The sequence below is a fragment of the Cyprinus carpio genome, chromosome B5 (assembly GCF_018340385.1).
Source record: "Cyprinus carpio isolate SPL01 chromosome B5, ASM1834038v1, whole genome shotgun sequence".
Classification (NCBI taxonomy): domain Eukaryota; kingdom Metazoa; phylum Chordata; class Actinopteri; order Cypriniformes; family Cyprinidae; genus Cyprinus; species Cyprinus carpio.
The window spans coordinates 33,054,607-33,067,564 of NC_056601.1; the positions used below are offsets into that span (position 1 = coordinate 33,054,607).

The 12,958-nt window shown below is 34.4% G+C and overlaps 1 protein-coding gene across 1 annotated transcript; it reads right to left on the reverse strand.

Annotated features, from left to right (window-relative positions):
• Positions 1-1,673: 1,673 nt before the first annotated feature.
• Positions 1,674-12,001, reverse strand: LOC109066138 (TNF receptor-associated factor 2-like). Its single transcript, XM_042723211.1, has 11 exons — positions 11,858-12,001; positions 9,423-9,633; positions 8,687-8,765; positions 8,496-8,594; positions 8,219-8,380; positions 8,041-8,142; positions 7,902-7,946; positions 6,342-6,872; positions 4,724-4,901; positions 4,481-4,629; positions 1,674-2,747 (listed from the first exon to the last, which is right to left on the reverse strand). Exons 2-11 carry the CDS (start codon positions 9,608-9,610, stop codon positions 2,529-2,531), a joined length of 1,752 nt encoding a protein of 583 aa, XP_042579145.1. The 5' UTR covers positions 9,611-9,633; positions 11,858-12,001; the 3' UTR covers positions 1,674-2,528.
• Between the last annotated feature and the right edge of the window lie 957 nt (positions 12,002-12,958).

Sequence of the window (12,958 nt, forward strand, 5' to 3'; positions counted from 1 at the left end):
AATTAGCTGGAAATTTCACCTGGCACAAATCTCAATCTAAAGAGAAAAATAATAAAGTGAAATTAAATTTTTGTTTTTATAAAATTGCACATGTTGAGTTTGACGTACATTCAATCAGTTTTCATTAAAGGACAGATCATTATCTAATAACTCTAACAGCACTTCACTATGCATATTTGGCACAAATAATGTCACAGAAACACAGTATAACATATCTTTTTTTTTTTTTATGTCTGGTAGCATTTATTTCGCCCCTTTTAATAAACGCCTCATTAGTATTGCAGTTTATAGATTCTCAGCTTTGAGATGAACTATTTCTCCTATCAAGTAATCGGATTTAGGTTATCGCAAGGCATCGCATGTACAAATTATTCTGTATTTCTGACAATTTACTAAGAAGAAGTTAAAATTAGTTTTAAACCACCATGACTGCACATGTACAGCTATATAAATAATATGCATTAAATATAATAAAATAGATGTAAACTGTATATACATTTACTGTATAAAGAGTTTATGGTTATATATAAAGATACATATCGATCGCTTATATAGTATGAATATATCGATATCTGCTTTCTTTTTTAAGAATAGAAGCAGTGTATCATATAAAATAATAATCATTATGTTTAATATTTATTTAATCCATCTCTAAAGTATGTCAGCAGTGGTGTCGTCACTCACTGGATGAGTAAACTGTGTGTGATAATAAATATCATGTGCATTTGCAGATTGAGGCCTCCCATGCACAGAGAAGTTTCAATAGTTGTCATAACTGGTTTAAAATCAGTGGATTCTGGTTAACTAGTTACACCCCCCAATGCCAAATATAAAAGACAATTGTATAGCAAATGTTGTTAAATGCTTGGTCCTGTGTAAACATCTCAATTTAGCCTAGAAAATACACAAACTGCCTCGTACCTCGTTTGGCAGTGAGAAGAATCTAAAAGGAATAAAATACAAACTCGCACTCAATGAAGCCGGCAAGCACTACAAACTCAAGCTCGGAAACTGTAGAAATATTCTTATTTACAAAAGTAATAACAAGACTTGTCGTTGTTTCTTATAAATATACAAAATGCAACGTAATAACTTGAATATTCATGTGCACACGACTCCTGCCCAGGACACCTACGGTAAGATTTATACCATTTTTACCCTTAAACTTCAAACTATCTTCCACAGATGTATCCAAACACAGATTAAAGGAAATCCACCATCATGACCCTCACTACACTCACTGTGGGACAACTAAAACCCCCTTGACCCTTAACAAAAAAAAACAGTTTAACACTACAGGAGCACAATTTATCCACTTAGCAATGGTCTTTGACATGCAAATTGCAATTTATAAAAATTTTAAACGGCGTGTTTGTTTATTAAATTGTCTGATTAAAGGATGCATTTAGCTACTGATAATATTAACGCATTTTAAATCCATTTTCCACCTACAGTAATTAGTACAGTAAATGCAAAAAAGCCTATGTTCTGCTGAAGAGCTTAAAGGAGTAGTTCAAACTAAAATAATAATTTGCTGAAAATGTACTCCCTCTCAGGGCATCCGAGATGTAGATGAGTTTGTTTCTTCATTGCAACAGATTTGGAGAAGTTAGCATCATATCGGTTTTTCACCAATGGATCCTCTGCAGTGAATGGGTGCCGTCAGAATGAGAGTCCAAACAGCTGATAAAAACATCACAAGTTATCCACACCACTCCAGTCCATCAGCTAACATCTTGAGAAGCCAAAAGCTGTGTGTTTGTAAAAACAAATCCATCAAGATGTTTTAACTTCAAACCGCAATTGCTTTTGGCCAAGATACGAGTTCATAATTCATAATAATGCTGCCTCCAGTGAAGAAGTCCATCCCGTTGTCCTTTCACATCAAAATCCACCCACATAATAGGACTGTTTTAGCTTGTGTTTGATCTGTGCATATTTCTCTCCTGATTCAGTCGAGAAGACTTTTCACTGGAGAAAGCAATATTGTGGATAGAGGCCTTGTGTGCAGTTAAAAATGCCTTGATGATGGATTTGTTTCTTTCATGCAATTTGTCTTCACAGGTCAACTGCTGGACTGGAGAGGTGTGGATTATTGTGATGTTTTTATCAGCTCTCATTCTGACGGCACCCATTCACTGCAGAGGATCCGTTGGTGAGCAAGTGATGGGATGCTACATTTCTCCAAATCTGTCCTAATAAAGACACAAACTCGTCTACATCTCGGGTGGCCTGAGGGTGAGTCAAATTTTCAGGAAATGTTCATGTTTGGCTACACTATTCCTTTCAATTTTGCATTTTGATCTACACTATGTAACTGGACCGGACTTCACGTTCAATTCCAGTGTTTCACGACCCTTTTTTCCTATTATAGAGCTCAACCGAGCCTTTCTGGAACTGTGCATCAGTGCAACATTTGTGACGGATTAGCACATGCAGGGAAACGTGTCAAAACAGACGTCGTGGAACAAATCTCCTGCTGTGGTGAAGCAGATCCCGCGTCACCATGTCGTATTAAAGTAGAACACCTAAAGGCCAGTGAGGTCCACGATGGCTTTGATGAAGATGGTGTCGTCACGTATGTATGAGTTCTTGCCCTCCAGCTTGGACAGCGGGCAGAAGAGCGGGCAGCCGCTGGCGATGTTCATATCGCTTACAGGCCTCTGGAATGAGGAGGAAGTGATGTCGGGACGGAACGCGTCGATGATGTGCTCTCTGTTACTCTGGTCCAGCAGCATCAGCGTCACCTGGAAGAAAGTAACTGACTTCAGCTCACAAACATTAAAGCATAAACAATGCGATGCATGTTGAACTTCCGCAGGATAGGTGTAGGCTGTGATACAGTAAACTAATGGTTCGTTTCATTTTCCCCATACTCCGTCTGCAGTGCGTATGCGTTGCATTTTTTTTTTTTACCCCATGTTAACGGATTCCAGCGTTCATGGTCCTCCCAGTTCAGGAGCGGTTGGTTACAAGTGCACGCGATCGTTTACACCGAATGTCTGTGCTACTATTAATTGTTTTTTTTTCGGGTATAAAAATGTTGAGGTGTGACACGGAACTTAATAATTCACAATAAATGTATAATCCTGTGTTTCAACGCAACACATGTGTTTGGCTATAAAAACAAGAAAAAGAGTTACCTAACATAACGGTGGCAAACATGATATAGGCCTATACACTAATGGAATATAAAAACAAAGTTCATTTATATTTACAAAAGAAAGAGTCGACTGTTTCTGTCACAATTTTTAATATTAAAAACAAGAAAATTAATCTATTGTTGTGTTTTTAATTTTTGCCGCTTCACAAAAAACCTAGAAGTCAAATGAATATATAATTTATTAAGTTTAAAGTAATGTCTGTATGAATCTGCCACTGAAAGAGTAAACAAAAATAAAAAATGAAGGTAACTGCGCGATCAGTCACAATTCCTGACTTTTTGCTTCTGCACCACACACGAATTGCAAATGCAGACATATTTGTGTAATTCTTGTCTGAATTTATCTAAGTAGGCATACACACACGCAATTGCGAGTTATATAAGTCAAAAAGTCAAGTTATAAAGTCAGAATAGATTACGGCGATATTTTTTTTTATCCCCGATATAACATACTATGCAATTATATGAGTATATAAATAGAGAATTGCACACACACACACCCACACACACACACACAAATAAATTACTAAGTTGCATATTTGAATGGAAGTTTTGAATAGCAAGTTCATATCTCCCAATTATTACTTTTTTTTCTCACAATTCCAAGAGAAAAAGTCACAGTTACCTTTTCTCACAATTGCAAGTTCATATCTCCCAATTATTACTTTTTTTTCTCACAATTCCAAGAGAAAAAGTCACAGTTACCTTGTTTTATTTTTTATTTAGTGGCAGAAATGGGCTTCCATAGAATTTAAATGACCTTTCATGAAAAGTAACAATATAGTTGATTTTTATCAAGAGTTTTACTATTGATAAAAATACTGTAAAAACGAATACTCCTAATTCCAGCTTTAACACAATTATGAACCTGGACCACAAAAGCAGTAGCACAGTTATATTTGTAGCAATAGCCAAAAATACTAAAATGGATTCTAAAACACAAAATACTAAAGTAGCCAAAAATATGGGTAAAAATTTATGATTTTTCTTTTATGACAAAAATCATTAGGATATTAAGTAAAGATGTTCCATGAAGATATTTTGTACATTTCCTTCCGTAAATGTATCAAGACATAACTTTTGATTAATAACATGCATTGCTAAGAACTTCATTTTGGACAACTTTAAAACCGATTTTCTCAATATTTAGATTTTTTTGCACCTTCAATAGTTGTCGCTCGGCCAAATATTGTCCTATTCTAACAAACCACACATCAATGGAAAGCGCATTTATTGACTCTTATGACTGGTTTTGTGGTTCAGGGTCACAATTAGCATTAGTCTGAAGACAAGCAGTGTAAAAAAACAATGATGTACCTTCTGATTGAAGGGCCATTTGAGCAGTGCATCACTCGTTCCTCTCATCACCACAAAAAACAGCGAGAGATGCGTTCCGCGACCCGTCCCGTCCCCGTTCAGGTAAATCCGCAGGCACATCTTATAGCCATACTTGCTTGTGTAAAATGCTAAACAAAACCAAAGAGCATGTTGGTCCAAATATATAACTGACAAATCAAAAAGAATTACTGTGTCGATTCTGACTAATGTGGTTGTTTTTACCGGGTGAAAACATGGCAGGCGCCCGTCCAGCAATGGCATCTTGTCTCTTTTTAGTGAAATCTGATATCCGCCAGATGAAGACGCCGTCAAACGTGGTGGCAGACATCTCCCGCAATCTGCCCTCCATCTCAGCCACAGTCAGGTCTTTAACACCCACCTGCCGCTCCAGCTGACGGACCTACATGAGACACACAGAGACATGATGGAGAAACACAGACGTGGTGAGGCCGTTTGATTAGATTTAGAGCATAAATGAGTCTCACGTGGCAAAGAAAGATGTGCTCACCGAGCTAAAGATTTATTCTGAGACTATATTACCCTTTAAAGCCTACTGAATTATATTCAATACACACAACAATATCTACAACATCTGAACTTTTCTGAAAAGCCTCTACTACATGCCTTCTGTCGTTTGACAGATAGTTAATATTTCATAGCAAGCAAAAAGCATTTTATGTAATTGTACAAATGTTCACTTTCAGCTTGTGCTTCACTTATCTTTTTTTGCTGTGAAATACTGATTTTTTTATAGAGTAAACGATAAGAATAGAACTTATATTAGAAATATTTCAAGATGAACACTTTATCATCTATATATATTTTTTTGAAAAATCATGTTCAAATGCGAGTATCAAATAAGATCATCTGGCTTTTGAGGAAGGTTTTTTGTTCATCTCTCAATCATCATTGTATTGGGTTGCATTATATGATTTAAACTACAGAGCTTTGATCATAAAACTTATAAACATAATTTTAATAAGTCATATTAATGGGAGATATACTGTAGTGTGACAACTGATATTTATTCATTAAAAAATCATATATTCACTTAAAATTACCCTTTTTGTATTTTTAAAACTTCCTTATTATTATTATTATTATTATGTATTCTCTTAGTTTCATTTATATTTTTGCATACATACATAACATACATAGACGCATACATAGTTTATTTTTATATATATATTGAAAATAAAAAATGCAATATTAGCATATATTTAAATTAAAATTTATTCACGAAAAATACATTTCTATTTGTATATATCATCTAAAAAGGCTTCTAAGTAATTGTTGTTATTTTTAGAAGTAGTAGTTAATACCCCCCAAAAAATTATTCACAATAATAAATAATCACTTCATATTAAAATGTGAATATCAAATATGGCCATCAGTCTTGTAAGGAATCATCATTGTATTTGCATTGCGTTATATGTTTTGAAATTATAGAGCTATATAATACACACAAAACTACACATTAAATATCATCTTACTGAGACATATTATCTGATTTTTATATTCATTTTGTCTAAGTATCTTCTATAGTGTTATACAAGTCTCATTGATTTACATTACAAGCTATCAGAATCAAATTTTTATTTTTGGCCATATAAATATCAGCATCTACATCAATTTGCATATTTTGCTCAGTTTTGGCCTCTGAATAAAATTGAGCTGTTTTTCTTCCATATTCTCACTTTATAATACTATATGAGACATAAGAGCCTGATGTATACACAACATAAACACATATGCAACCTACATCTTCAATAAACTGTTCCATTTCAAAACATTTGATTTTTCTGATTATTATTTTCTATATCAGTGTTAACAGGGTTACCTTGTTGCTAAGAGCCTCGATTTTGTCCTGATCGAGTCTGTGTTGGCGGTTGCTGGCCTCCATGGTGGTTGCGAAGCGCTCCACTTCTCGGTTTAGCACGCAGACCACGTCTTCAAACGTCCCGGCCTTCACCTCCAGCTCCTGGCAGCGACGGCCCAGATCCGCCACCTTGGTCTTCTCGCTGTGCAGCTGGAGCTCCAGCGCTGCGCCCACCGAGCTGGGCAGAGGAGTGAAGGAGGTGGGCAGCGTGGTAGGAGGCGGAGGAGCGGCGGAGGAGGATGAGGATGAAGAGGAGGGGACCCCCTGCACGGGAGGTCCGGTCGGGCCGGGGATGGCGCTCAGCTGACTGACTCTGGTCTCCAGGTCTCGGAGCGCCTGGTGAAGCTCGTGTGCTTTGTGACCGGCCAGCTCCAGGCTTTGGGGCTGCAGGCCCTCCAGACTGACCTTCATACCCATGATGTAGTGCAACAGCAGGTTGAGATGTTCGTGAGCACAGGCGCGCTCGTGATCGTGGATCTTCTCCTTCTCCACCTCAAAGAGAAACCAGCTGGATTAAACTTCAGCGTGTAACTCGTCCCACCTGATTTATGCTACAGAGCTGAATGTGAATGTTTGCGTAGTGCAACTGCATTGTGAGTTGAGTTCTGCACAGGTAATTATTAATTAACTCTTAATTTTAAATGTTTAGTTTTTGTCTAACTAACTGACTAAGTTTTAGTCATCGTGTTATGTGGTTTTGTCATTTTTATTTATTTATTTTTAAATTTTTCTATTTAGTTTAAATTTATTTTTAGTTCAGTTTTAGTAATTTTAGTACCTAACCCTAACCATTAATTTACTTTATTTCCATTTACAAACATTTTAATAGTTTTTATTTATTTGTAGTTCTTCACCTTCTAGTTTTATATTTGTATATGCAAGAAATAAATTATTATTAATATTATTATTATTACATTAAGCATTTATCAATATTTTGAATTAGCATTTATTTTCGTTTTATTATTTATGCTTAAGTTTGTTGTGTTTTTGTAATTTTTATTAAATTAATATTAAAATATTCATTATTTTTTAATATTTCTATTTCGTTTTCATTCCTATTTATTTTAGTTTTAGAAATTTGTAGTGCTTTAAAGTTATTTTATTTCAGTTTGTTGCGAAGTCATTAAGTTTTTTTAAGTTTGTTTTTCATCTACATTTTATTTTACTTTATTTCAGTTAAACATTTATTTAAAAAAAATTACATTTTATTTGTTTGCTATTCCATTTCTATTTTCTGAACATTGTATATTGCATTCTTTATTATTTTCTTTCACTTTAATTTTAGTTAATATTTTGTAATTTTGTTGCTTTTATCATTTTTATTTGTGTTTTTTAAGGTCTACAATGTTTTTATCATTCATTTTTATTTATTAGTTAAACTAGTATTTAGCATTTAGTTTTAACAATAACAACCCTGTGGTGTATGTACATTATGTTGTACATTGAGACTTCAACTGATTGCGTTTTTTTTTGTAAAATTGTTTTCAAATTTTGTAAACTAGATATGAAAACTGTACTTACTGACAGGTCGCAGCCAACCACATGATATCTGCATGGAGTAACTAACTTCATAAATAAATTGATGTCAACAAAATAAAAAAATAAGAACAAAAAAAAATCCATACATGTTGCTTGTTCTGTTTTCTTAACTCAGTGTTACTGAGCGACATGTTTTTGATGACCACACCTTTTCTCTGGGGATTTTCTTCTTCGCACATCCTTCACAAATCATAGGATATTTAGGACAGATCTCATCATGGGCCTATGAAAAAACAATATTTTATGACATAAAGAGCTTTTTTTTTATCTTCCGATCTTTTCTCAGAGCACTCACGTACCTTGATGTTTCTGAAGTGAAATGGCTCTTTGCAGTACTTGCAGTTGAGCGTTCTCTCAGGACACTCGCGTTCATTATGACGCTCCTGTTCGTTCAGTCTAATGAGCTCTTTGCACAAGGGACACGGCAGAATCATGAACTCACACTTCCCCTCATGGCTCAACTACAAAAAAAACAAAACACAAAAACAAAAACTGTGATATAACACAAGTTATCCACTGAACAATGAGAAGCTGTCCATTTACACTAGATATTTATGCACATATGCACGTTGTTACCTCATAATCTTTAATACTGCCTTTCCAGGAACAGCCTTCGTTGAAGCACACAGCTGGAAGATTTTCAACTTCTCTTCTGGCAGCATTGTCGGGAAACGCCTGCAAGAAAACACAGAGAATGTGCATGGTCTACAATAAAAGCTTTGGCTTTAAAAACGCTCACAAGTCTGGATATTTGCATGTGCACTTACGCATCCTTGTACGAGGATCGACGTGGGCTCTTCGAAGATGTCCTCCTTGATACAGGCATTACATTTCTGCGGTCCAGATCTAAAATGACAATGCGACACACATGTACTATTTTGATATATACATATATTAGACACATAATGCATTAAGTTGGTAAAAGTGACAACAAAGTCCTTGATAATTGATACTTAGGATAATTCAAATAAATGCTGTTCTTTTGAAGAATTTCTATTTATATTCTTTTCTATTCCTCAAAGAATCCTGAAGAAAGTGCATCACGTTTCCACAAAAAAAATTAAGCAGCAAAACATTTTCAACATTGATAATAACAATCAGAAGTGTTTTTTGAGCAGCAAATCAGCATATAATGATTTCTGAAGGATCCTGTGACACTGTGATGATGTAAATTCAGCTTTGATCACAAGAATAAATTACATTTTAAAATCTATTCACATAGAAAGTAGTTATTTTAAATTGTTATAATATTTCACATTTTTACTGTCTTACTGTAATTCTGAAAAAAGAAAAAAAAATGCTGCCTTAGTGAGCAGAAGAAAAAATTCCTACAAACCCCAAACTTTTTAATAGTAGTGTTCTCAAAAAGTATTTTTGTGATTAATTAAATTTCATGTCAATTTCATGTCATTTGCTCTTATGATCTTTGATTTAATGTTTTAAAGTCATCGCATCAGAAATGCATTTTATCGGCATCTGTTTTCAATCAGCAGACTGAATTACCCAACAGTCCGGTTGAAGCAGTAAAAACAAAAGCGATGGCCGCACTGCGCTTGGAACGGTCTTCTCAAAATGTTCTGACAGCAGTTGCATAAATGTTTGTCTTCAAGTTTGTTGGCCAAAATCTTCTTTGGGAACCCTGGCTTATTGTTCTCCATGGAGGACGGGGGGGAGGGTTCTTGAGCAGCCATGTCCTCCTCTAAACCTTCCTGATCTAAACAAGAGAATACACAGTGGCAGAAAACTCCTATGAAACAGCTAACAACAGGGACTTTCCATTAAGAATAAAGATTATTACACAGCTCTCTGGAATTCTTGATTCTGATTGGTCAATCAAGGCATTCTGTGGTCTAATTTGTATAATCATAATAAACTGTATGATTGTAGAGCCCAGTCTCATGAAAATGCATATAAATAGTATGCCAAATAAAAATGAAAACTTGTGGTATTGATTTGCAAAAATGGCGTGCATATGATACGCATGTGAGCATATTATACACAGTTGTCGCATGCATATGATACAAAATTTGTTGGCGTGCATATGATACACAGGTTTTGCGTACATATGATACGCATCTACCCCACAATCCTAAACCTACCCATCGCTTAGCATATGCACGCCAAAGTCCATTTTTGCGTATCAATACCACGAGCTTTCGTTTTTGTTTGCCGTACTATTTATATGCACTTTCATGAGATCGGGTTAAACTGTATCACTCTGCTTTGGAAGCTTGTTTCTGCCATTGAATTATGAAAAAAAAAAAAGTTTATACCGGTTTATATATCGCAATTCTGACTTTTTTCCTCTGAAATCTGAGTTTACATCTCGCAATTCTGTTTTTCTTTATTGCTTCCGTCATAGAATAAAAATAAAAACTTTTCTCTGACAATTTTGCATTTTTTTGTCACAATTGCAAGTTTGTAGCTCACAGTTCTGAGTTTACACAGTTCTGACTTTCTCAGTATTGCGAGTTTATATTTTGCAATTCTGAGTTCATATCTTCTAGTTCTGACTTTTTCTTGAAAATGCAAGTTTATATCTTGCAATTCTGACTTTTTCTATAAATTCAGAATTGTGAAAAATACAAAGTTGCAATTACAATTATTCCGTGGCCAAAATGTCATGTCAATATATTTATTTATTTGGTGAATCAGTAAGATAATGTAAAGTCAGGCAGACAATATTATAAAATAAACCCTTCAAGGGTGATCCAAAACCTTCAGTCAAATATATTTAAACTGTATAATTGTATCACTGCTATGGAAGCTTGTTTCTGCCACAAAATAAAATTGTGAATTTCATCTCAAAATTCAATCTCCAGAAAAAAAGTAAAAATTGCAAGACATAAACATAAAATTCTGAATTTTCCTAAGTTTTTCTCATTAAAAAAAAAAAATAAATAAAAAAGTGACTTTTTATTTCACAATTCTTAGTTTTGTCTCACTATTTTAGGTTTGGAATTCTAAGTTTATCTCACAATTTTGACTTTTTTTTCCTCAAAATTTTAAGTTTATTCCTCTCAGTTCGGAGTTTATATCTCACAGTCCTGACAATTTTGTGAGATATTTCTTGCAAGATATATACTTTTTTTTTTTTTTTTTTTTTTACCTGTGGCAGAAACAGGCTTCCATACTCTGCAATCATAATTCAACATTTCAAATCAATATTTCATGTGAATGTATTTAATTATTTGGCGAATCAGTGAGATAACACAAAGTCGGACAGACATTATCATGAAATAAACTCATTCAGGGTGATGCAAAACCCTCAGTTTTAAATTAGGATCCTGATGATCTGACTGGGGTTTATTTTGCATTGCAAGTAATTGTTTACCTTGCTATTTAGCAAATAATTTACTTTAAAGAACTAAATTAAATAATCACTGACATACAAAATGTAGATTTGCACCTAAAACATTTTGTGTGGTTTGTTACATTTTTAGAAACATATTTAGAACTGTTTGTAAGCATATTATGAACAATAAATAGCATTATTATTTGTGCATTTATACAATTGACAGACTCACTCAGGCACAGCAGGCCACATAATATGAAACCGTCCTCTCTTTGTTTCTGTTTCAGTTTTGCTTGTATGTGTGCGTTTGCATACAGACATCCACACAAACGATGTATAATACTGTACAGTGGTGTACACGTTCACACAAACACGCTCTAGAACCCTTTATGCATATCTCAAAGCACTTTTGTCGACCATGCTGTCCGTCGATATACATCATACAGTCAGCTGACAATCGCACATCTCATATTTTCCTCTGTTGCTAAGCAAATGCATCATCTTTCGGATGGTTGTTGCGTGCGTTCTGTACCGCCACGCCTCTTTTACATGCATTAAAGGGATATGGTGATCCTGACAATAAACATGAATGCGACAAAATAAGAATCAAAGAGTGCATTATGAGACGGACGCGCTGACTTACCGCTCAGCGATGAGATTTCGCTTTCATTTGCTCGGTTGTGCTCGGGTTGTGCTGGACGGAGGCGCGCGGCGCGGCTGCTGTGTTTTGGTGGTCGACATTGTTGAGAAGCGCGCGTGCTCTTTCACTGGATTACGTCATAATGTGAGCGTGCACTGGGCTTTTGAATCCCTGAGCTTTTTTTTTTTTTTTTTTTTTTTTACAGGAGGACTATCTGTCTATCATGATAACCTCCTGAAATGTAGGCAAAATTGTATTTGGTGCATAATGTAAATACATAATACCAATTTTAATGTATGCTAGTCATATATATATTTTTTATTACTGTCAGTATTATTTTGTTTTTCTGCATAGTGTAAATATAGTACATAATATTCATACAAATTTATAATATTCATATTGACTCTGAAACAGATCTACTGTACATGTGCAGCACACCATGTGTAAAGCTAAAATGATGATAATAGTGCTGAAAATAATATTGAGGAATTTAGAAAAATGACATAATATTTTAGAAATATTATAGAATAATATTCTTATATATATATATATATATATATATATATATATATATATATATATATATGCAAATGATCAAAAAATATGCATGTGCTCTATAGAGAGAGAGGAAGACAGACAGACAGACAGACAGACAGACAGACAGACAGACAGATAGATAGATAGATAGATAGATAGATAGATAGATAGATAGACAGACAGACAGACAGACAGACAGACAGACAGACAGAAAGACAGACAGACAGACAGACAGAAGATAGATAGATAGATAGATAGATAGATAGATAGATAGATAGACAGACAGACAGACAGACAGACAGACAGATAGCACATGCATATGTTTGAATATTATTACATGCTGTTGGATATATGCATAATCACACACACGAAATGTATTATTATATAATATATTATATTATAGAGTATTGTTATATTCTTATATGCATGTTTTTAATTTTTTATATTATATTATATTATATTATATTATATTATATTATATTATATTATATTAGCTGTTGTAGATATTTAGATTGTGGATCCCATTATACCGGCAGAGGCGCTAAAGAGCTGCTGTTTCACCATCCT

Excerpts from the sequence above, each read along its gene's own strand:
- LOC109066138 (XM_042723211.1), bottom strand. The coding sequence starts at position 9,610 with ATGGCTGCTCAAGAACCCTCCCCCCCGTCCTCCATGGAGAACAATAAG. Across the intron at positions 7,947-8,040 it reads CATCAAAAACATGTCGCTCA|TTAGTTACTCCATGCAGATA; the intron begins GTAACACTGAGT and ends TTATTTATGAAG. Across the intron at positions 2,748-4,480 it reads AATGGCCCTTCAATCAGAAG|GTGACGCTGATGCTGCTGGA; the intron begins GTACATCATTGT and ends ACTTTCTTCCAG.